At 45.4% G+C, this 24,678-nt stretch overlaps 1 protein-coding gene across 2 annotated transcripts in view; it reads left to right on the forward strand.

The window, feature by feature from the left end:
- Positions 1–7,897: 7,897 nt before the first annotated feature.
- sh3rf2 (SH3 domain containing ring finger 2) overlaps positions 7,898–24,678 on the forward strand; it is a 50,503-nt gene continuing 33,722 nt past the window's right edge. The window contains exons 1-4 of one of the 2 annotated variants that reach the window (XM_014198673.3): positions 7,898–8,059; positions 8,599–9,073; positions 11,564–11,893; positions 24,419–24,514. In XM_014198673.3, the coding sequence (XP_014054148.3) occupies positions 8,621–9,073; positions 11,564–11,893; positions 24,419–24,514 (879 nt within the window). In that variant the 5' untranslated portion in view covers positions 7,898–8,059; positions 8,599–8,620. The remainder of the gene's footprint in view (positions 8,060–8,598; positions 9,074–11,563; positions 11,894–24,418; positions 24,515–24,678) is intronic. The other variant, XM_082975028.1, reaches the window with a different exon arrangement.

Below are 24,678 nucleotides of genomic sequence, written 5' to 3' on the forward strand. Positions count from 1 at the left end.
AATCACATTCAATGAGTTAGCAGCACTCTGAGTTAGACAGGACTTTAAATAAAACATGAAAGCCATGCAGGCCAGAGACAGAGAGGGAGAGAAAGATTGAGAGAGAGACTCTCCTCTCCTCCTCATGCTGCAGTGTGTGACAGGGCCTGATATTCCCTGAGACAGCACTCCCAGCTCACAACTAACCCTAGAGATACCACTCCCAGCTAACCCCTAGAGATACCACTCCCAGCTAACCCCTAGAGATACCACTCCCAGCTAACCCCTAGAGATACCACTCCCAACTCCCAGCTAACCCCTAGAGATACCACTCCCAGCTAACCCCTAGAGATACCACTCCCAGCTAACCCCTAGAGATACCACTCCCAGCTCACCCCTAGAGATACCACTCCCAGCTCACAACTAACCCTAGAGATACCACTCCCAGCTAACCCCTAGAGATACCACTCCCAGCTAACCCCTAGAGATACCACTCCCAGCTAACCCCTAGAGATACCACTCCCAGCTCACCCCTAGAGATACCACTCCCAGCTCACAACTAACCCTAGAGATACCACTCCCAGCTAACCCCTAGAGATACCACTCCCAGCTAACCCCTAGAGATACCACTCCCAGCTAACCCCTAGAGATACCACTCCCAGCTAACCCCTAGAGATACCACTCCCAGCTAACCCCTAGAGATACCACTCCCAGCTAACCCCTAGAGATACCACTCCCAGCTAACCCCCAGAGATACCACTCCCAGCTCACAACTAACCCTAGAGATACCACTCCCAGCTAACCCCTAGAGATACCACTCCCAGCTAACCCCTAGAGATACCACTCCCAGCTAACCCCTAGAGATACCACTCCCAACTCCAGCTAACCCCTAGAGATACCACTCCCAGCTAACCCCTAGAGATACCACTCCCAGCTAACCCCTAGAGATACCACTCCCAGCTCACCCCTAGAGATACCACTCCCAGCTCACAACTAACCCTAGAGATACCACTCCCAGCTAACCCCTAGAGATACCACTCCCAGCTAACCCCTAGAGATACCACTCCCAGCTAACCCCTAGAGATACCACTCCCAGCTAACACCTAGAGATACCACTCCCAGCTAACCCCTAGAGATACCACTCCCAGCTAACCCCTAGAGATACCACTCCCAGCTAACCCCTAGAGATACCACTCCCAGCTCACAACTAACCCTAGAGATACCACTCCCAGCTAACCCCTAGAGATACCACTCCCAGCTAACCCCTAGAGATACCACTCCCAGCTAACCCCTAGAGATACCACTCCCAGCTAACCCCTAGAGATACCACTCCCAGCTAACACCTAGAGATACCACTCCCAGCTAACCCCTAGAGATACCACTCCCAGCTAACACCTAGAGATACCACTCCCAGCTAACCCCTAGAGATACCACTCCCAGCTAACCCCTAGAGATACCACTCCCAGCTAACCCCTAGAGATACCACTCCCAGCTAACACCTAGAGATACCACTCCCAGCTAACCCCTAGAGATACCACTCCCAGCTAACCCCTAGAGATACCACTCCCAGCTAACCCCTAGAGATACCACTCCCAGCTCACAACTAACCCTAGAGATACCACTCCCAGCTAACCCCTAGAGATACCACTCCCAGCTAACCCCTAGAGATACCACTCCCAGCTAACCCCTAGAGATACCACTCCCAACTCCCAGCTAACCCCTAGAGATACCACTCCCAGCTAACCCCTAGAGATACCACTCCCAGCTAACCCCTAGAGATACCACTCCCAGCTCACCCCTAGAGATACCACTCCCAGCTCACAACTAACCCTAGAGATACCACTCCCAGCTAACCCCTAGAGATGCCACTCCCAGCTAACCCCTAGAGATACCACTCCCAGCTAACCCCTAGAGATACCACTCCCAGCTCACCCCTAGAGATACCACTCCCAGCTCACAACTAACCCTAGAGATACCACTCCCAGCTAACCCCTAGAGATACCACTCCCAGCTAACCCCTAGAGATACCACTCCCAGCTAACCCCTAGAGATACCACCCCCAGCTAACACCTAGAGATACCACTCCCAGCTAACCCCTAGAGATACCACTCCCAGCTAACCCCTAGAGATACCACTCCCAGCTAACCCCTAGAGATACCACTCCCAGCTCACAACTAACCCTAGAGATACCACTCCCAGCTAACCCCTAGAGATACCACTCCCAGCTAACCCCTAGAGATACCACTCCCAGCTAACCCCTAGAGATACCACTCCCAGCTAACCCCTAGAGATACCACTCCCAGCTAACACCTAGAGATACCACTCCCAGCTAACCCCTAGAGATACCACTCCCAGCTAACACCTAGAGATACCACTCCCAGCTAACCCCTAGAGATACCACTCCCAGCTAACCCCTAGAGATACCACTCCCAGCTAACCCCTAGAGATACCACTCCCAGCTAACACCTAGAGATACCACTCCCAGCTAACCCCTAGAGATACCACTCCCAGCTAACCCCTAGAGATACCACTCCCAGCTAACCCCTAGAGATACCACTCCCAGCTCACAACTAACCCTAGAGATACCACTCCCAGCTAACCCCTAGAGATACCACTCCCAGCTAACCCCTAGAGATACCACTCCCAGCTAACCCCTAGAGATACCACTCCCAGCTAACCCCTAGAGATACCACTCCCAGCTAACACCTAGAGATACCACTCCCAGCTAACCCCTAGAGATACCACTCCCAGCTAACACCTAGAGATACCACTCCCAGCTAACCCCTAGAGATACCACTCCCAGCTAACCCCTAGAGATACCACTCCCAGCTAACCCCTAGAGATACCACTCCCAGCTAACCCCTAGAGATACCACTCCCAGCTAACCCCTAGAGATACCACTCCCAGCTAACACCTAGAGATACCACTCCCAGCTAACCCCTAGAGATACCACTCCCAGCTAACCCCTAGAGATACCACTCCCAGCTAACCCCTAGAGATACCACTCCCAGCTAACCCCTAGAGATACCATTCCCAGCTCACAACTAACCCTAGAGATACCACTCCCAGCTAACCCCTAGAGATACCACTCCCAGCTAACCCCTAGAGATACCACTCCCAGCTAACCCCTAGAGATACCACTCCCAGCTAACCCCTAGAGATACCACTCCCAGCTAACCCCTAGAGATACCACTCCCAGCTCACAACTAACCCTAGAGATACCACTCCCAGCTAACCCCTAGAGATACCACTCCCAGCTAACCCCTAGACATACCACTCCCAGCTAACCCCTAGAGATACCACCAGGCCAACACACTGACTGTCCAGCTGTGCTCGACTGGATGGTGTTATCGGCATATTGACTTCAAAAGAGCTTGCGGAGTCATGGAAACAAATACAGGAGAAACTCAGGGCCCTAGTTATAGACTGTAGTATTTCTTGGTGAGATCAAATGACCAGGAGAAACTCAGGACCCTAGTTATAGACTACAGTATTTCCTGGCGAGATCACATGACCAGGAGAAACTCAGGACCCCAGTTACCGACTGTAGTATTTCCTGGTGAGATCAAATGATCAGGAGAAACTCAGGACCCTAGTTACAGACTACAGTATTTCCTGGTGAGATCACATGACCAGCACAAACTCAGGGCCCGAGTTATACCATGAGTCCTGTCAGTGTAGAGGTATTATTATCCAGAAGAAATAATGTACAGTCAAAATGCTCTGTTCCAATGAAATATTAGGGCTCCCGAGCGGCGCAGCGATCTAAGGCACTGCATTTTAACGCTTGAGGCGTCACTACAGATACCCTGGTTCGATTCCAGGCTGTATCACAACCGGCCGTGATTGGGCGTCCTATAGGGCGGGCGCACAATTGGCCTCAGTGTTGTCCGGCTTTGGCCGGTGTCGGCCGTCATTGTAAATAAGAGTTTGTTCTTAACTGACTTGCTTCATTAAATTAAAAATATAAAATAAAAATGATCCTGTGTTTATCATAGCCTAACTATACCTTTCCACTAAACAGCCATTGGCTGCTGTAATGCTTGGACTGTGTGTCCTGCGTCAACATGTGAATAAGTAATGACAAGTATCTCTCTCTTTCTATCATTCTCCATCCATCCCTCCCTCTCTCTCCATCTCTCTCTCCATCCCTCTCTCTCTCTCTCTCTCTCCATCCCTCTCTCTCTCTCCATCCCTCTCTCTCTCTCCATCCCTCTCTCTCTCGCTCTCTCTCTCTCCATCTCTCTTTCTCTCTCTCCATCCCTCTCTCTCCATCCCTCTCTCCCTCTCTATCCCTCTTTCTAAAAGCTATATTTTAAGAATTGCCTGTGCTCTGGTGTTCTGTTGATGTGCAAAAGAAATAAAAGATTCATACTTGTTTAAAAGATTTAAGTGGATGTCCTGAACTTTTAGTACACAGCCAATAGCTAGGTTTTTATCCAATTGGCAACAGATTTTCATGTGAATATACTAAGATGAAGTAATGCCCATAAAAATTACTTTTGCAGTTAAATTCCCATGTACCTAATTCAAAATACAAGATTACTTGGTTTCCATTGTATTTACAACTCTGATGGTTTGTTTTTACAATTCCATACTGATGGTTTTGTCACAAAACATTTTACGTTATATAGTGAATGTGCCCACTCTGCGAATGTGCCCACTGACTGTACGTTTGTTTACTCCATGTGTAACTCTGTTGTTGTTTTTGTCGCACTGCTTTGCTTTATCTTGGCCAGGTCGCAGTTGTAAATGAGAACTTGTTCTCAACTGGCCTACCTGGTTAAATAAAGGTGAAATAAAACATTTAAATAAGAAAATAAACTCTGGTCTTGGCACGTGCGCTCTAGCCAACAACTCGCAGACACAGTGTGGGTAGGCTACTAATCTAACCTGCCTGAAACTAGATCCCCTACATCCTGGTCTTGATGAGACAGCCTGCTCTCATAGACTAGACGTAACATAGTTAATGTAAATCTGTGAGACTCAAATTAGTATGATATGTTAAGTTTTGTATGGTTACATAAGACAGAAGGTTACTTAAGGCAAAAACGAATATGACATAAACGTCTAGCAACCCAAAGGTTGCGTGTTTGAATCTCATCACGGACAACTTTAGCATTTTAGCTAATTCGATACTTTGCAACTTCTTAGCATGTTAGCTAACCATTCCCCTATCCCTTTAACATAACTCCAAACCCTAACCCCTAGCCTAGCTAACGTTAGCCACCTAGCTTATGTTAGCATTTGCCACCTAGCCACCTAGCTAACGTTAGCCACAACGAATTGGAATTCGTACCATATGATACGTTTCGCAACGTTGTAACATATTGTACGAATCGAATAAAAAAATTGCACTAAGTCTCTTGCACTGGCTCTGTGCACACTCACTGGACTTTACCCACACACTCACATACTACACTGACACTCCAATACACACAAAACACACACAAGCATATTGACGCCACACACACACACACATTTTCAGACTCTTTAACACTCTTCACATCTGCTGCTGCTACTCTGTTTATTACCTATCCTGATTGCCTAGTCACTTTTAACCCCTACCTACGTGTACATATTACCTCAATTATACCTCAACTACCTCGTACCCCTGCACATTCACTCGGTACTGGTTCTCCTTGTATATAGCCTTGTTATTGTTATTTTATTATGTTACTATTTCCATTTTTTATTTAGCAAATTGTTCTTACTTTTTAACTCTGCATTGTTGGGAAAGAGCTCGTAAGTAAGCATTTCACAGAAAGGTCTACACCCGTTGTATTTGGCACGTGACAGTACATTTTTTATTTGATTGTAATTCGTAACATATCCTACTAAATGGATGATGGACATCAACAAATGAATCCATACCATACGAAATGTAACATACCATACTAAATGGATGATGGACATCCACAAATGAATCCATACCATATGAAACGTAACATACCATACTAAATGGGGTGTCCAGGATTGACATTTACTATGTTGGACGAGAAGAACTGCACTGTTCAACCAATCCAGTAAATGTGGAGGAGTTAAGATGGGGTGTGGCACAGAGAGATAGAAAGAGGCCTCATTGTATCCGTGCAATTATGGCGTCTGTGAAAGCCTCAAAGGCGCTGCCCATGCTATCTCCATTTTGAAGTAGTACATTTTCTTCTTCACGATTGGTTGATCTCTCCTGATGACCCGGTTGGACATGACTCCAACAGTGTCAACCAACAGGGATCAGACAATGAAGTCGGAAGTCTCACCCAGTTCGCTACATTAAAATGGTGCAAACCCTTAATGGCGCTGCCCATGCTAATACGGCCTTTTGGCCACTAGAGGCCTCTATCGTATATGTAGCCTTGTTTAACGTCCAAAACAGGAAGTGGCGCCACAGGGTCTTTCCATTTCTCCTGATAACCGGAACATCCGGTTGTTGCTAGTCGGCTAACTTCATGATGAGATTAGGCTAACTTCATGATGAGATTAGGCTAACTTCATGATGAGATTAGGCTAACTTCATGATGAGATTAGGCTAACTACATGATGAGATTAGGCTAACTACATGATGAGATTAGGCTAACTTCATGATGAGATTAGGCTAACTTCATGATGAGATTAGGCTAACTTCATGATGAGATTAGGCTAACTTCAGGATGAGATTAGGCTAACTTCATGATGAGATTAGGCTAACTTCATGATGAGATTAGGCTAACTTCATGATGAGATTAGGCTAACTTCAGGATGAGATTATTATGGATAAAAGCTAGATCATTTTAATTTGTCAAAAGGCAGCCAAGCATCAGGTCTTATTCTGGTGACATGATGATTGATGCTTGGCTGCCTTTTGACAAATAACAATTATTTATTGGAAAGCAGCATCAAGCTCACCACCATCCAATTTCATCACCCTGTGAAGTTCATCACAATTTATTTAATTTTTTGTCTAATAAACTACATGCTTTCCCGAGTCGTAGTGGGAGGACCACACAACATATCATCCATCGCGTGACTTCAGTACTTCGATATGATGGTTATTATATCAATATTTGCGCATATGGAGTTTCCACTGCAATTTCTCGCATAATTAAAGCGTATTATGTTTTGTAGACATTAGTAGTTTGCCGACAAATTTGCTGTATCCATCAGGCCTTTCGTGACATTTTTTTTTATCTGACATGTACTTTTACTCGTATGAAAAGGTTGGATGGAAACCTGGTTTATATGGGTAAATTATTTATCCATTGGATGTAAGAAAGGGAATTTGGAGTTAAGTGTGTGAATGAAAATCTGGCATTTCATCACCCACATCATCATCACCACCACCTCCTCTTACTTCCCTCATCATTGTCATTTAACTGACGTAATTAAAGTTCAAAGAGTTTCCAAGAAAATGCATTAAATGTCAGAGGTTTGAGCCTGAAATATTGTAATATTTCTTTATTGCCCTGTAATAATACGTAGTTAAAAGATGGTAATAGCAGATTTCTCTGTTTTCAGATGAAATATGTGAAATGTATCTACTACCACTAGAGGGAGTACATGATACATGATAGAGAGAGACAGCCGGCTCGGACTATAAAGGCAACATCATGCCACTTTTCAAATCATTAGCATGCTGATAGGCCTCCTGCTTTCTGCCAGCATCAATTTCTATTGTACAGACACAATCTTCATTATAGCTTCACAGTAGTACCCATTTTATATTCATTTAAATCGTCACAGCCCGTATATGGGCAAGCCTACTTCAAAATATTACATAAGAAAAATAACTATTACCCTTTTGATAAACTAAAGAAAGATAATGTATGTGACTTGTCTGCATTTTACAGTTTGGCGACATAGCCTACTGTGTGGTGATGGTTTGGTTATGGGCTGACTACGTACCTTTCCAGTTTTGATTGTGTACAACCACAAATAATGATTTAGTGGCGAAATCTCCGCCAGCTACCAGTCAAGGGTTAAGGAGTGAGACATGTAAACCGATACGAGTGTCTGGCAAGTGCAGTTGCAAAACGTGTTCAGTTTGGACGTGGGAATGTTTGTTAGCATACTTGCCTTTAGAAGAGTGATTCCGACAAAAGAGGTAGGCTATGTATTGATATTGTGGACAAATATGTGGGTTGAATTTAAAACATTGCATTGAAACGCGTGTCTGTAAATCGACAAGGAGATTTGTCAATTGTGCGGCTTTCTACTGCGTCAGCCGAAGCGCAAGAGACAGTTCCAGCGCGTAAACAATTTTTGTTGCAATTTATTTTCATACGTTTATTGAAATCTACCGTCTACTGTCTGTAATTTTAACAAGCACGGTACGTTATTCATTACAGCGATTCTACGTTGATGTGTTTTTCGATTGAGTGGACAGGTATGTCGCTTGGTATTGCACTTCCGGTTACCTGAACAGTAGGCCTCACCGCAGGTGACATGACACTTATGCGCGATCTGCACCGCTCAAGAGAAGAAGCAACCGTATTCGATGCGATGTTTACAAGTGGAAAATATGATCACTAGCCTGTATTTAATGTAATAACAATACATTACGTAGTATAGAATTGTATACATGGGAGATTCTTTTAAGGAAAATCTTTATATAACTTATGATTTCCTTATCCTCCTTCCCAGGATGCTGTAATCAGTCTGATGAATGAGAACACATAGCCACACCGAAGCAGAACCCTACACCCATTCTAAGATGGAGAAGCTGGCTGTGTTGGACTTATTGGAGTGCCCGCTGTGTTTAGAGCGGCTGGATGTTTCAGCCAAGGTCCTGCCTTGCCAGGATACCTCCTGGAAGCCCAGCCTGCATCAACAGGAGACCTCCAGGCCCGGGGCCAAGATTGAGCTCCACTGCCCAGAGTGTCATACCCTGGTCCAGGCCAGGTCGGTGGAGGAGCTGCCCCCTAACCTCCTGGTTCGGCTCTTGAAGGGGCTCAACCAAGGGTCCATGGGGCCAGGACGGGACAGAAACAAACCGTCTGCCCGATATATGGTATCCTCTGCCAGGGGCAGGGAGGCCCAGCAGCAGCATCAGAAACAACAACAACAGAACCCACATTCTGATCAGCAGCACAGAGAGAGACAGCCAGGAAAGAATGAGGTGAGTAGCCTATAGGGCTGAGTGTTATTATGGATCCACTCTCCTTTGAAGTTATGATGTGAAACTCATCACTCTGACTAGTGCAGAATGACAGCACCAACCAGTATTCTGTTACTAAACTTTACATTTGGACTGATCTTCAACTAAATGTGTTTTGGTAAAATTTGTTAAGTGTGCAAAGAGTTGTATGGTTTGTTTAACTTTGTAATCACCGGTTTTTGTTTGACATACATTTTAAAGTGGAACATAGTGCTGGTATACAGTAGTGCTCCTACAGTGATTTGATCCATGCTGGTATACAGTAGTGCTCCTACAGTGATTTGATCCATGCTGGTATACAGTAGTGCTCCTACAGTGATTTGATCCATGCTGGTATACAGTAGTGCTCCTACAGTGATTTGATCCATGCTGGTATACAGTAGTGCTCCTACAGTGATTTGATCCATGCTGGTATACAGTAGTGCTCATACAGGGATTTGATCCTGCTGGTATATTGCTCCTACAGGGATTTGATCCATGCTGGTAGACAGTAGTGCTCCTACAGGGATTTGATCCATGCTGGTATACAGTAGTGCTCCTACAGGGATTTGATCCATGCTGGTATATTGCTCCTACAGGGATTTGATCCATTCTGGTATAGTGCTCCTATAGGGATTTGATCCATGCTGGTATACAGTAGCGCTCCTCCAGTGATTTGATCCATGCTGGTATACAGTAGTGCTCCTACAGTGATTTGATCCATGCTGGTATATTGCTCCTACAGGGATTTGATCCATTCTGGTATAGTGCTCCTACAGTGATTTGATCCATGCTGGTATACAGTAGTGCTCCTACAGGGATTTGATCCATGCTGGTATACAGTAGTGCTCCTACAGTGATTTGATCCATGCTGGTATACAGTAGTGCTCCTACAGTGATTTGATCCATGCTGGTATATTGCTCCTACAGGGATTTGATCCATTCTGGTATACAGTAGTGCTCCTACAGTGATTTGATCCATGCTGGTATACAGTAGTGCTCCTACAGGGATTTGATCCATGCTGGTATACAGTAGTGCTCCTACAGTGATTTGATCCATGCTGGTATACAGTAGTGCTCCTACAGTGATTTGATCCATGCTGGTATACAGTAGTGCTCCTACAGTGATTTGATCCTTGCTGGTATACAGTAGTGCTCCTACGGTGATTTGATCCATGCTGGTATACAGTAGTGCTCCTACAGTGATTTGATCCATGCTGGTATACAGTATTGCTCCTACAGGGATTTGATCCATGCTGGTATACAGTATTGCTCCTACAGGGATTTGATCCATGCTGGTATACAGTAGTGCTCCTACAGGGATTTGATCCATGCTGGTATACAGTAGTGCTGCTACAGTGATTTTTACAGTGCATTTTGATTTATGTTGTGAAGGGTCCAAATATCTGTATCAGATTCACATATATTATTCATTAATTTGATATATTGTCTGGCTTGATTTCACCCCCCAATATGAAATACACTGCATTCAATGAAAAATGTAGCACTACAAAATAGTACAATGTATTGCATGACATTATAATAAGAGGCTCTTATCTGAGCAGTTCAATAGAAATAACAGTCAAGGCTAAGTTTACTGATAGGTATCATGACTGTTGAAACGCCTCTTCTTTCCCCACTTTGTTGTGTACGCCGCTGGCTTTGTTGGAGGGGATCAGAACTGCTGTTCTGAGACTCTGTAAATACAGTTCCTGACTCCCGCTCCCAGTTTGTCAGACTAGGCTGAGGCCCAAATGGCTCCCTGTATTGTACACTACCTTTGGGCCCTGTGCTAGTCTAGCGTCCTGTCCAGGGGGGTGTACATCAAGCTGCCTCATGCTACGGAAACAGGAGATAGGAGCAGGAGCCTATGAGCCATTCTGGCTGGCACAAGCCAAGGCTCCTTACCTACTGTTGACCAGAGCCCTATGCGGTAGTAGTGTACTATATAGGGAATAGGGTGCCATTTGGGACGCAGAGTAGATCGATGTCAGAGACTCAGAGTCCTGTGTTACACCAGAAGGAGAAGCAGGTGATTGTCTTGGCAATGAGACACCATTTACATCTGACATCATGGGAAAGTAGAAGAAGCATGGCATGGAAACAAAGTTAGGGGCTTCTCGCCCCAAACTGTTCAAACACACTATTTGTTTTTATTTGACTATTTTTATGAATAATTCTGTCATTAAAAATGTCCAACAAGACTCTACAGAACGTCAGGGCTATTGAGTTACATTAGTCCTCGATGGTCACACGCCACCCTGCTGGTTCTCTTTATTCCTCCGGAGTTAATAGATCAATGAATGTCATCGATTAACCAGTGAGTTCAAACACCTCATTGTCCCAGATTCACACCCTTCTAGAAAGAATACATTCAGCTGGCCTCTAGCTAAGAACAAAATAGACCTGTCCTGCATATACCTCCTGGCAAACGTACAGTAACAAACTCTATTTTCCCCATCCTGTGTCCAGTTCATTGCCAGAGCCCTGTACGACCACAGAGAGAACGTCCCAGGAGTGATTGACATGGCGTCTGGTGACATCATCATTCTGAGACAGAAGGTGGATGAGAACTGGTATTATGGAGACACGAACAGCAGTAGTGGGCTGGTCGCTGCTAACATGATACAGATTATTGACCAGCAGCATCAGACTCCACCACAGTGTCAATCCCAACAGTCCCAGACCCAGCCACAATTCCAATCTCAGCCTTTAGCCCTCTGCAAAGCCCTGTACGACTTTGACTCCAAAGAGATGAACGTGAATCTGGATGACTGCAAGGACTGTCTCACATTCCACAAGGTACATCTGCCTGTCTCTCTTTAACTGTATATACTACTACAATACATCAAAGTAATTCAAGCCTGGCCCTGGAGACCCACAGGCTGTTACTCCAGCCAAGTTGATGTTCTCCAGGTCTCCTCAAATTATAAATATACTGTATTTTATACCATCTATTGCATCTTGCCGATGCCACTCGGTCATTGCTCATCCATATATTTACATGTACAGTTGAAGTCAGAAGTTTACATACACTTAGGTTGGAGTCATTAAAACTCATTTAACCACTCCACACATTTTTTGTAAACAAACTATAGTTTTGGAAAGTCGGTTAGGACATCTACTTTGTGCATGACACAAGTAATTTTCCCAACAATTGTTTACAGACAGATTATTTCACTTATTCACTGTATCACAATTCCAGTGGGTCAGAAGTTTACATGCACTACATTGACTGTGCCTTAAAACAGCTTGGAAAATTCCAGAAAATTATGTCATGGCTTTAGAAGCTTCTGATAGGCTAATTGACATCATTTGAGTCAATTGGAGGAGTACCTGTTGATGTATTTCAAGGCCGACCTTCAAATTTAGTGCCTCTTTGCTTGACATCATGGGAAAATCTAAAGAAATCAGCCAAGACCTCAGAAAAAAAAATGTAGACCTCCACAAGTCTGGTTCATCCTTGGGAGCAATTTCCAAACGCCTGAAGGTACCACGTTCATCTGTACAAACAATAGTATGCAATGTGGCAGACCAGGGTGTTGGATCAAAACGTTTACACAGATCAGACACGGACAGAGTAGGATTAGCTCAGTTTCAAAGGTGTTTACTAAAATAAAAGTCCAAAAGAAAATAGGTCTCCCCCAAGAGAACCTCTCCGGGATACCGTCTTCTGGGCTCCAGGTCTTGCTGTATCCTGTGTGGATCAAAAACTGAACTCCCTCCTGTTACCTCTGGTACCATCCCCAACTATATGGGAGTCCTTTCCTCCCCCAGTCTCTCCCCTGTGTGCTGCCCTTCTGGCAACTTTATGGGACTTGTACAGCTGGTGAGCAATCAGCTCTTGATTACTCACCAATCAGCCCCAATTAGTCCTGGCCGGAGATCCCGTCGAGATCTGGCACGTCCAGCAGATGGAGCCATCGCCTCGTGATTTATACTCCGTCTGTCACCAGCCTTCGACGAGTCTCCCCCTGGTGGCTGACCTGCTGTACGCCACAGAAAGTATATACACCAGGAAGGAGAGATGAACGTCCTAGAGATGAATGTACTTTGGTGCGAAAAGTGCTAATCAATCCCAGAACTACATCAAAAGACTTTGTGAAGATGCTGGAGGATATAGGTACAAAAGTATCTATATCCACTGTAAAACGAGTCCTATATTGACATAACCTGAAAGACCGCTTAGCAAGGAAGAAGCCACTGCTCCAAAACCGCCATCAAAAGCCAGACTACGGTTTGCAACTGCACATGGGGACAAAGATTGTACTTTTTGGAGAAATGTCCTCTGGTCTGATGAAACAAAAATAGAACTGTTTGGCCATAATAACCATCGTTATGTTTGGAGGAAAAAGGGGGAGGCTTGCAAGCCGGAGAACACCATCCCAACCGTGAAGCACGGGGGTGGCAGCATCATGTTGTAGGGGTGCTTTGCTGCAGGAGGGACTGGTGCACTTCACAAAATAGATGGCATCATGAGGCAGGGAAATGATGTGGATATATTGAAGCAACATCTCAAGACATCATTCAGGAAGTTAAAGCTTGGTCGCAAATGAGTCTTCCAAATGGACAATGACCAAGCATACTTCCAAAGTTGTGGCAAAATGGCTCAAGGACAACAAAGTCAAGATATTGGAGTGGCCATCACAAAGCCCTGACCTCAATCCCATAGAAAATGTGTGGGCAGAACTGAAAAAGCATGCGCGAGCAAGGAGGCCTACAAACCTGACTCAGTTACACCAGCTCTGTCAGGAGGAATGGGCCAAAATTCATAGATACTTTGTGGGAAACTTGTGGAAGGCTACCTGAAACGTTTGACCCAAGTTAAACAATTTAAAGGCAATGCTGCCAAATACTAATTGAGTGTATGTAAACTTCTGACCCACTGGGAATGTGATGAAAGAAATAAAAGCTGAAATAAATCATTCTCTCTACTATTATTCTAACATTTCACATTCTTAAAATAAAGTGGTGATCCTAACTGACCTAAGACAGGGAATTTTTACTAGGATTAAATGTCAGGAATTGTGAAAAACTGAGTTTAAATGTATTTGGCTAAGGTGTATGTAAACTTCCAACTTCAACTGTAGATATTCTTATTCTAGATTTGTGTGTATTACGTAGTTGTGGAATTGTTCGATTACTTGATAGATATTGCTGCACTGTCGGAACTAGAAGCACAAGCATTTCACTACACTCGCAATAACATCTGCTAACCATGTGTATATTGGGGCGGCAGGTAGCCTAGTGGTTAGAGCGTTGGACTTGTAACAGAAAGGTTGCAAGATTGAATTCCCGAGCTGACAAGGTAAAAATATGTCGTTTTGCCTCTGAGCAAGGCAGTTAGCCCACTGTTCCTAGGCCGTCTGTAACGATCGTCTGGAAGAGGGGACCAAGATGCAGCGTGGTAAGTGGTCATAATTATATTTAACGAAACACTTTAAAACAAACAAGAAAACGAAAGCCAACAGTTCTGCCAGGTGAACACACACAAGACAGAAATCAACTACCCACAATACCCCAAAGGAAAACAGGCTGCCTAAGTATGACTCCCAATCAGCGACAACGATGTACAGCTGTCCATGATTGAGAGCCATACCAGGCCAAAACAAAGAAACACAAAAGCATAGAAAAAAGGACATAGAATGCCCACCCAACTCACACCCTGACCAAACCTAAATAGAGACATAAAAAGGCTCTCTCAGGTCAGGGCGTGACAGTACCCCCCCAAAGGTGCGGACTCCGGCCGCAAAACCTGAACCTATAGGGGAGGGTCTGGGTGGGCATTTCTCTGCGGTGGCGACTCTGGAGCGGGACGCAGACCCCGCTCCACCACTGGCTCACCCCACTTTGGTGGCACCTCTAGAGCGGGGTCCCTCGCCGCAGGCCCCGGACTGGAGGGCGACTCTGGCGGCGCCGGACTGGCGGGCGGCTCTGGCTGCGCCGGACTGGCGGGCGGCTCTGGCTGCGCTGGACTGGCTGGCGGCTCTGGCTGCGCCGGACTGGTGGGACATGCAGGAGGCCTGGCTCTGGGAGCAGGCACAGTACTCACCAGGCTAGGGAGACTTGTAGGAGGCCTGGCTCTGGGAGCAGGCACAGTACTCACCAGGCTAGGGAGACTTGTAGGAGGCCTGGCTCTGGGAGCAGGCACAGGACTCACCAGGCTGGGGAGACATGCAGGAGGCCTGGCTCTGGGAGCAGGCACAGGACTCAACAGGCTGGGGAGACCTACTGGAGGTCTGGTCCGTGGAGGAGGCACAAGATAGACCGGGCTGTGGGGGAGCACTGGAGGCTCCGGGCTGAGGAGCGTCGCTGGAGGCTCAGGGCTGTAGGCCGTCTCTGCAGGCTCCGGACTGTAGGCCGTCTCTGCAGGCTCCGGACGGGGAACTGCCGCCGGAAGCTCCGGACGGGGAACTGTCGCCGGAGGCTCAGGACGGGGGAACTGCCGCCGGAGGCTCAGGACGGGGGAACTGCCGCCGGAGGCTCTGGACGGGGAACTGTCGCCGGAGGCTCTGGACGGGGAACTGTCGCCGGAGGCTCTGGACGGGGAACTGTCGCCGGAGGCTCTGGACGGGGAGTGCGCACTACAAGGCTAGTGCGAGGAGCAGGAACAGGACGTACTGGGCTGGGCAGGCGCACTGGAGAGAGAGTCCGAGAGGCAGGCACATGCTTACCACAAAAAGCACGGGTAGTTGACTCAGGCCTCACCTCTGGTCCAGCAAAACTACCCGTGTGCCCCCAACGATGTACAGCTGTCCCTGATTGAGAGCCATACCAGGCCAAAACAAAGAAATACAAAAACATAGAAAAAGGACATAGAATGCCCACCCAAATCACACCCTGACCAAACCTAAATAGAGACATAAAAAGTCTCTCTCAGGTCAGGGCGTGACCGTCATTGTAAACAAGAATTTGTACTTAACGGACTTTCCTAGTTAAATAAAGGTACAATAAAATTATAAGTATTTGAATTGTTGATAAAAGTGTCTTTTAAAACACACGTCCAAAAACTAACGAATTAATTTCGGTTTCCTCCATAGAAATAAATCCTGCCTTACTTTTGAAAACAGGAGGAAGATTGTTCAAGCATCGTTCCTCCCAGTACTTGACTATAGTGATTTAATCTACATGGATGCAATAGCCTCTGGTTTAAAACCTTTAGATTCAGTCTATCACTCAGCCTTTTGTTTTATCACTGGAGAAAATTTTTGTACACATCATTGCCTTTTATATAGTTCTGTTGGCTGGGAGTCTCTGACTACCAGAAGGGCCCAACATTGGCTGCTATTTGTTTATAGAAAGCAGTTCCCCAGAAATTCCCATACTACCTCACCTCACTTCTTTATTGGAAATCCAGACACCATCAGACTCTCTCTCAAGACTGGCTGGTTCTAGAGCCGGGGTCTCCAACCTTTTCTTACATGTCGCTAGCTACTGTTTCTGATCATTTTTTATGGAGATATCAAATTGGCCCATTCTTCTCTTCTCCTCTACCCTGCAACTCTTCCCTGGGTCCTTTGTTTACAAAATAAAGTAGTGCGCTGTGTTTTCTGTCAATATACCTGGTATAATAATGGTTGATAAACAACCCTAAGGCCCCATAAAATGATCTTTCTTATTTTCCTGAATTCTGTATTGTCGGTTTTATTTTTCCGGGTATTTTTTTTCCTTCAGTTTTTAACTCTCAATATTACAATTATTCCCAGAGAAACAACGAAAATGGATGTTCTGAGTCCATTTTGAGGTTTGGAGAAAAAAAACACATTTGAGATTTTTTGTGTGTAATTGCCCTTTAAATGTTCATTTAGTAAGAGAGGAATGTTTTGGTCAAGCGATGTTTCTGTTAGGCCCACTACTACAGCACATGCCATGGCAGAGTTTGCAAAACAATCGCCACCCAATTCATACAAATAATCATGAAATCTTTCTGTCAGGAAAGCCAACATTGCAGTTAACATTTAATTGTGAAGGTTATTGGGGGAACGTCTTTATGTCTACCCACAAGACGGTTATCATTAGCCTACTAGCATCGCTAACTGGCTACATATGGAGGGATACACAAACGGGCACACCAAAGACAGACAGAGACAATATTGAAATGATTTGGCAGATATTGTGTTAGGTTTGGCTTTTTAAACCAATTGTGGCTAACCAGGAGTGGGATGTCATTTTGGCTTTGACTGGATAGTAGCCAGTAGCTTTACAGTATGTTTATGACTGTTAAAGAGGAACTTTGACTGGATAGTAGCCAGTAGCTTTACAGTATGTTTATGACTGTTAAAGAGGAACTTTGACTGGATAGTAGCCAGTAGCTTTACAGTATGTTTATGGCTGTTAAAGAGGAACTTTGACTGGATAGTAGCCAGTAGCTTTACAGTATGTTTATGACTGTTAAAGAGGAACTTTGACTGGATAGTAGCCAGTAGCTTTACAGTATGTTTATGGCTGTTAAAGAGGAACTTTGACTGGATAGTAGCCAGTAGCTTTACAGTATGTTTATGGCTGTTAAAGAGGAACTTTGACTGGATAGTAGCCAGTAGCTTTACAGTATGTTTATGGCTGTTAAAGAGGAACTTTGACTGGATAGTAGCCAGTAGCTTTACAGTATGTTTATGACTGTTAAAGAGGAACTTTGACTGGATAGTAGCCAGTAGCTTTACAGTATGTTTATGGCTGTTAAAGAGGAACTTTGACTGGATAGTAGCCAGTAGCTTTACAGTATGTTTATGGCTGTTAAAGAGGAACTTTGACTGGATAGTAGCCAGTAGCTTTACAGTATGTTTATGACTGTTAAAGAGGAACTTTGACTGGATAGTAGCCAGTAGCTTTACAGTATGTTTATGGCTGTTAAAGAGGAACTTTGACTGGATAGTAGCCAGTAGCTTTACAGTATGTTTATGGCTGTTAAAGAGGAACTTTGACTGGATAGTAGCCAGTAGCTTTACAGTATGTTTATGACTGTTAAAGAGGAACTTTGACTGGATAGTAGCCAGTAGCTTTACAGTATGTTTATGACTGTTAAAGAGGAACTTTGACTGGATAGTAGCCAGTAGCTTTACAGTATGTTTATGGCTGTTAAAGAGGAACTTTGACTGGATAGTAGCCAGTAGCTTTACAGTATGTTTATGGCTGTTAAAGAGGAACTTTGACTGGATAGTAGCCAGTAGCTTTACAGTATGTTTATGACTGTTAAAGAGGAACTTTGACTGGATAGTAGCCAGTACTCTACAGTATGTTTATAACAGTTAAAGATGGAGCAAATGAAAAAAATGCATGTACTTTCTGAATTGTTTGGGGAGCTGCTCATAGTTGGGCTGCGAGCTACTGGTAGCTCACGATCTACCTGTTGGAGAACCCTGATCTAGAGGTTTATTGGGTTCCACAGAGTCTGGGATGATCACGTTTAGTTATTGTGCCCCTAGCGTATGGATTGACCTCCAGGCCACTTTCAGGCGTAACTCTCTGGTCTGGAAGGGTCAGTTTGAGGTGTAAGTCTCTGGTCTGGAAGGGTCAGTTTGAGGTGTAACTCTCTGGTCTGGAAGGGTCAGTTTGAGGCGTAACTCTCTGGTCTGGAAGGGTCAGTTTGAGGCGTAACTCTCTGGTCTGGAAGGGTCAATTTGAGGCGTAACTCTCTGGTCTGGAAGGGTCAGTTTGAGGTGTAACTCTCTGGTCTGGAAGGGTCAGTTTGAGGTGTAACTCTCTGGTCTGGAAGGGTCAGTTTGAGGTGTAACTCTCTGGTCTGGAAGGGTCAGTTTGAGGTGTAACTCTCTGGTCTGGAAGGGTCAGTTTGAGGTGTAACTCTCTGGTCTGGAAGGGTCAGTTTGAGGTGTAACTCTGGTCTGGAAGGGTCAGTTTGAGGTGTAACTCTGGTCTGGAAGGGTCAGTTTGAGGTGTAACTCTGGTCTGGAAGGGTCAGTTTGAGGTGTAACTCTGATCTGGAAGGGTCAGTTTGAGGTGTAACTCTCTGGTCTGGAAGGGTCAGTTTGAGGTGTAACTCTCTGGTCTGGAAGGGTCAGTTTCGGATTCTGAGGAGAAATGTTGTAAAGTAGAACTGCACTTGTTTTGATTGATGTGTAATTTTGTCTGTTGCTTTTGAATTTGATGTATTGTTCCCAGGGTACCCTTGTAAATGAGACCCTGGTCTCAAGGGGTTTCCCCTGGTTAAATAAATCTATAAAGAAATCTAGGACTACACCTGCTTTTTAAATGGAATTAACCATCCAGACCGTGATTCATTTAGTCAGATGTGTTCGTACTGGCCATGCACGCCCCGTGGGTCGCCACATTGAGAGGCCTGTCCTGACAGAGTAGTCTCTAGCATGTGAATACATGACTTTCTTTCTCAGAGATTGTGTCGTTCTTATTCAAATTAGGTGTGGGGGGATTTCTTTGATTTGATCAGTTGATGATTAGTTAACAGATCATTGTGTATAAACTCACCATACCCTGGTGTTCTGTACCTATCATAAGGCTGTAGTTAGTAGATACATAAAATAACATACTACTACTTCAAAATGACTTATTTCAGATCTCAAATGTTCTTTCTGCACTTCTTTTAAAGGCTCTGAGAGAAACAACAGAAACATATAAACCCACTAGCTATTTATGTCTGTCTCTGTCTGTCTGTCTGTCTGTCTGTCTGTCTGTCTGTCTGTCTGTCTGTCTGTCTGTCTGTCTGTCTGTCTGTCTGTCTGTCTGTCTGTCTGTCTGTCTGTCTGTCTGTCTGTCTGTCTGTCTGTCTCTGTGGCTCCAACTCTATCTGTCTGTCTGTCTGTCTGTCTGTCTGTCTGTCTGTCTGTCTGTCTGTCTGTCTGTCTGTCTGTCTGTCTGTCTGTCTGTCTGTCTTCCTCTCTATCTGTCTCTGTGGCTCCAACACTGTCTGTCTATCTGTCTGTCTTCCTCTCTATCTGTCTCTGTGGCTCCAACTCTGTCTGTCTATCTGTCTGTCTTCCTCTCTATCTGTCTCTGTGGCTCCAACTCTGTCTGTCTATCTGTCTGTCTTCCTCTCTATCTGTCTCTGTGGCTCCAACTCTGTCTGTCTGTCTGTCTGTCTGTCTGTCTGTCTGTCTGTCTGTCTGTCTGTCTGTCTGTCTGTCTGTCTGTCTGTCTGTCTGTCTGTCTGTCTGTCTGTCTGTCTTTCTGTCTGTCTTTCTGTCTTTCTGTCTTTCTGTCTTTCTGTCTTTCTTTCTTTCTTTCTTTCTTTCTTTCTTTCTTTCTTTCTTTCTTTCTTTCTTTCTTTCTTTCTTCCTTCTCGCTCGCTCACAGAGACCTCTGATGCAGTGTTTCTTACCATGAAGGAGGGAGGCTTAGAGAGGAAAGACTTATATAAGGGTCTTAGTACTCTCTCATTCACACTCTGCATTAAGGAACACATTCTAGCAATGCTTCTTTGGAAAGCAGATGGTTACAAAGAATTCGAAAACAAATCCCGATTTTGATAAATTCCCATATCTATTGGGTGAAATACCACAGTGTGCAATCACAGCAGCAAGATGTGTGACCTGTTACCACAAGAAAAGGTCAACCAGTGAAGAACAAACACCATTGTAAATACAACCTATATTTATGTTTATTTATTTTCCATTTTGTACTTTTTGCACATCATTACAACACTGTATATATACATAATGACATTTGAAATGTCTTTATTCTTTTGCAACTTGTGTGAGGGTAATATTTACTGATAACTTTTTTTATTGTTTATTTCACATTTGTTTATCTATTTCACTTGCTTTGGCAATGTAAACATATACAGTTGAAGTCGGAAGTTTACATACACCTTATGTCACGCCCTGATCTTAGAGAGCCTTTTTATTTCTCTATTTGGTTAGGTCAGGGTGTGATTTGGGTGGGCATTCTAGTTTTCTATTTCTTTGTTTGCCGGGTATGGTCCCCAATCAGAGGCAGCTGTCTATCGTTGTCTCTGATTGGGGATAATACTTAGGCAGCCTTTTTTCCACCTTAGTTTGTGGGATCTTGTTTTTGGTACTGTGCTGTTAGCCCTACTGAATGGTACGTTTCGTTTGTATTTGTTTTGGGTGTTCATTTTAATAAAGTAAGATGTACGCCTACCACGCTGCACCTTGGTCCAATCCTTCCAACAACGATCGTAACACCTTAGCCAAATATTTTGAACTCAGTTTTTCACAATTCCTGACAGTTAATCCTGGTAAAAATTCCCTGTCGTAGGTCAGTTAGGATCACCACTTTATTTTAAGAATGTGAAATGTCAGAATAATAATCGAGAGTGATTTATTTCAGCTTTTATTTATTTCATCATATTCCCAATGGGTCAGAAGTTTACATACACTCAATTCGTTTTTGGCTGCATTGCCTTTAAATTGCTTAACTTGGGTCAAACGTTTTGGGTAGCCTTCCACAAGCTTCCCACAATAAGTTGGGTGGATTTTGGCCCATTCCTCCTGACAGAGCTGGTGTAACTGAGTCAGGTTTGTAGGCCTCCTTGCTCGCACACGCTTTTTCAGTTCTGCCCACACATTTTCTATGGGATTGAGGTCAGGGCTTTGTGATGGCCACTCCAATATCTTGACTTTGTTGTCCTTAAGCCATTTTGCCACAACTTTGGAAGTATGCTTGGGGTCATTGTCCATTTGGAAGACCCATTTGCGACCAAGCTTTAACTTCCTGAATGATGTCTTGAGATGTTGCTTCAATATATCCACATAATTTCCCTCCCTCATGATGCCATCTATTTTGTGAAGTGCACCAGTCCCTCCTGCAGCAAAGCACCCTTACAACATGATGCTGCCACCCCCGTGCTTCACGGTTGGGATGGTGTTCTCTGGCTTGCAAGCCTCCCCCTTTTTCCTCCAAACATAACGATGGTCATTATGGCCAAACAGTTCTATTTTTGTTTCATCAGACCAGAGGACATTTCTCCAAAAAGTACAATCTTTGTCCCCATGTGCAGTTGCAAACCGTAGTCTGGCTTTTTTATGGTGGTTTTGGAGCAGTGGCTTCTTCCTTGCTGAGCAGCCTTTCAGGTTATGTCGATATAGGACTTGTTTTACTGTGGATATAGATACTTTTGTACCTGTTTCCTCCAGCATCTTCACAAGGTCCTTTGCTGTTGTTCTGGGATTGATTTGAACTTTTTGCACCGAAGTACGTTCATCTCTAGGAGACAGAACGTGTCTCCTTCCTGAGCTGTATGACGGTTGTGTGGTCCCATGGTGTTTAAACTTGCGTACTATTGTTTGTACAGATGTACATGGTACCTTCAGGCGTTTGGAAATTGCTCCCAAGGATGAACCAGACTTGTGGAGGTCTACAATTTTTTTTCTGAGGTCTTGGCTGATTTCTTTACATTTTCCCATGATGTCAAGCAAAGAGGCACTGAGTTTGAAGGTAGGGCTTGAAATACATCCACAGGTACACCTCCAATTGACTCAAATGATGTCAATTAGCCTATCAGAAGCTTCTAAAGCCATGACAAGGAACAGTCAACTTAGTGTATGTAAACTTCTGACCCACTGGAATTGTGATACAGTGAATTATAAGTTAAATAATCTGTCTGTAAACAATTGTTGGAAAAATGACTTGTGTCATGCACAAAGTAGATGTCCTAACCGACTTGCCAAAACTATAGTTTGTTAACAAGAAATTTGTGGAGTGGTTGAAAAACGAGTTTTAATGACTCCAACCTAAGTGTATGTAAACTTCAACTGACTTCAACTGTATCTCCCATGCCAATAAAGCCCCTTGAATTGAATTTAATTAAATTGAGGGAGAGAGAGAGAAGGACTGTGTACACAGAGAGGGACAGGAGAGAGAGAGGTTGTACGTAGAGAGGGAGAGAGCGAGAGAGACTGTACGTTGAGGGGAACAGGATAGAGAGAGAGGGTCTGTACGTAGAGGGGAACACGAGAGGGGGAGAGAGAGGGGCTGTACATAGAGAGGGACAGGATAGAGAGAGGGGCTGTACGTAGAGAGGGACAGGATAGAGAGAGGGGCTGTACGTAGAGAGGGACAGGATAGAGAGAGGGGCTGTACGTAGAGAGGGACAGGAGAGGGAGAGAGAGGGGCTGTACGTAGAGGGGAACAGGAGAGGGAGAGAGAGGGGCTGTACGTAGAGGGGGACAGGAGAGGGAGAGAGAGGGGCTGTACGTAGAGAGGGACAGGAGAGGGAGAGAGAGGGGCTGTATGTAGAGAGGGACAGGAGAGGGAGAGAGAGGGGCTGTACATAGAGAGGGACAGGAGAGGGAGAGAGAGGGGCTGTACATAGAGGGGAACAGGAGAGGGAGAGAGAGGGGCTGTACGTAGAGAGGGACAGTAGAGGGAGAGAGAGGGGCTGTACGTAGAGGGGAACAGGAGATGGAGAGAGAGGGGCTGTACGTAGAGGGGGACAGGAGAGGGAGAGAGAGGGGCTGTACGTAGAGAGGGACAGGAGAGGGAGAGAGAGGGGCTGTACGTAGAGAGGGAGAGGGAGAGAGAGGGGCTGTACGTAGAGAGGGACAGGAGAGGGAGAGAGAGGGGCTGTACGTAGAGGGGAACAGGAGAGGGAAAGAGAGGGGCTGTACGTAGAGAGGGACAGGAGAGGGAGAGAGAGGGGCTGTACGTAGAGGGGGACAGGAGAGGGAGAGAGAGGGGCTGTACGTAGAGAGGGACAGGAGAGGGAGAGAGAGGGGCTGTACGTAGAGAGGGACAGGAGAGGGAGAGAGAGGGGCTGTACGTAGAGAGGGACAGGAGAGGGAGAGAGAGGGGCTGTACGTAGAGGGGAACAGGAGAGGGAGAGAGAGGGGCTGTACGTAGAGGGGAACAGGATAGAGAGAGAGAGGGGCTGTACGTAGAGGGGGACAGGAGAGGGAGAGAGAGGGGCTGTACGTAGAGGGGAACAGGAGAGGGACAGGAGAGGGGCTGTACGTAGAGGGGGACAGGAGAGGGAGAGAGAGGGGCTGTACGTAGAGGGGGACAGGAGAGGGAGAGAGAGGGGCTGTACGTAGAGGGGGACAGGAGAGGGAGAGAGAGGGGCTGTACGTAGAGAGGGACAGGAGAGGGAGAGAGAGGGGCTGTACGTAGAGAGGGACAGGACAGGGAGAGAGAGGGGCTGTACGTAGAGGGGAACAGGAGAGGCCTACAGACAGAGTGGATGCCAGATTGTGTTGAAGGTTGGAGGGATTGAGTGGGGAGCTCCTCTGAGTGGTTCCTTCTGCAGGCGTAGCTCTCTCTCTGTTCTAAACACGTTAGATGTGCTGCCTCTTACTCACCCAGTCTCTCTCTCCTTCTCTTTCTCTCTCTCTCCTCTCTCTCTCTCTCCTTCTCTTTCTCTCTCTCCTCTCTCTCTCTCACTCTAATCCTGAATTCCAGGGAGACGTCCTCACGGTCATCAGACGAGCAGATGAAAACTGGATTGAAGGAAAGCTGGGAGACAAAGTTGGCATTTTTCCTCTCCATTTCACTGAGGTTAGTCCTCTTTATTCCTTCCATCCATCCATCCATCCATCCATCCATCCATCCATCCATCCATCCATCCATCCATCCATCCATCCATCCATCCATCCATCCATCCATCCATCCATCGTATAGTGAGAATACCATAGTGTTAGATATGATCAACGTTGTGATAC

Source organism: Salmo salar, chromosome 05 (genome assembly GCF_965601325.2).
Source record: "Salmo salar chromosome 05, fSalSal1, whole genome shotgun sequence".
NCBI lineage: Eukaryota > Metazoa > Chordata > Actinopteri > Salmoniformes > Salmonidae > Salmo > Salmo salar.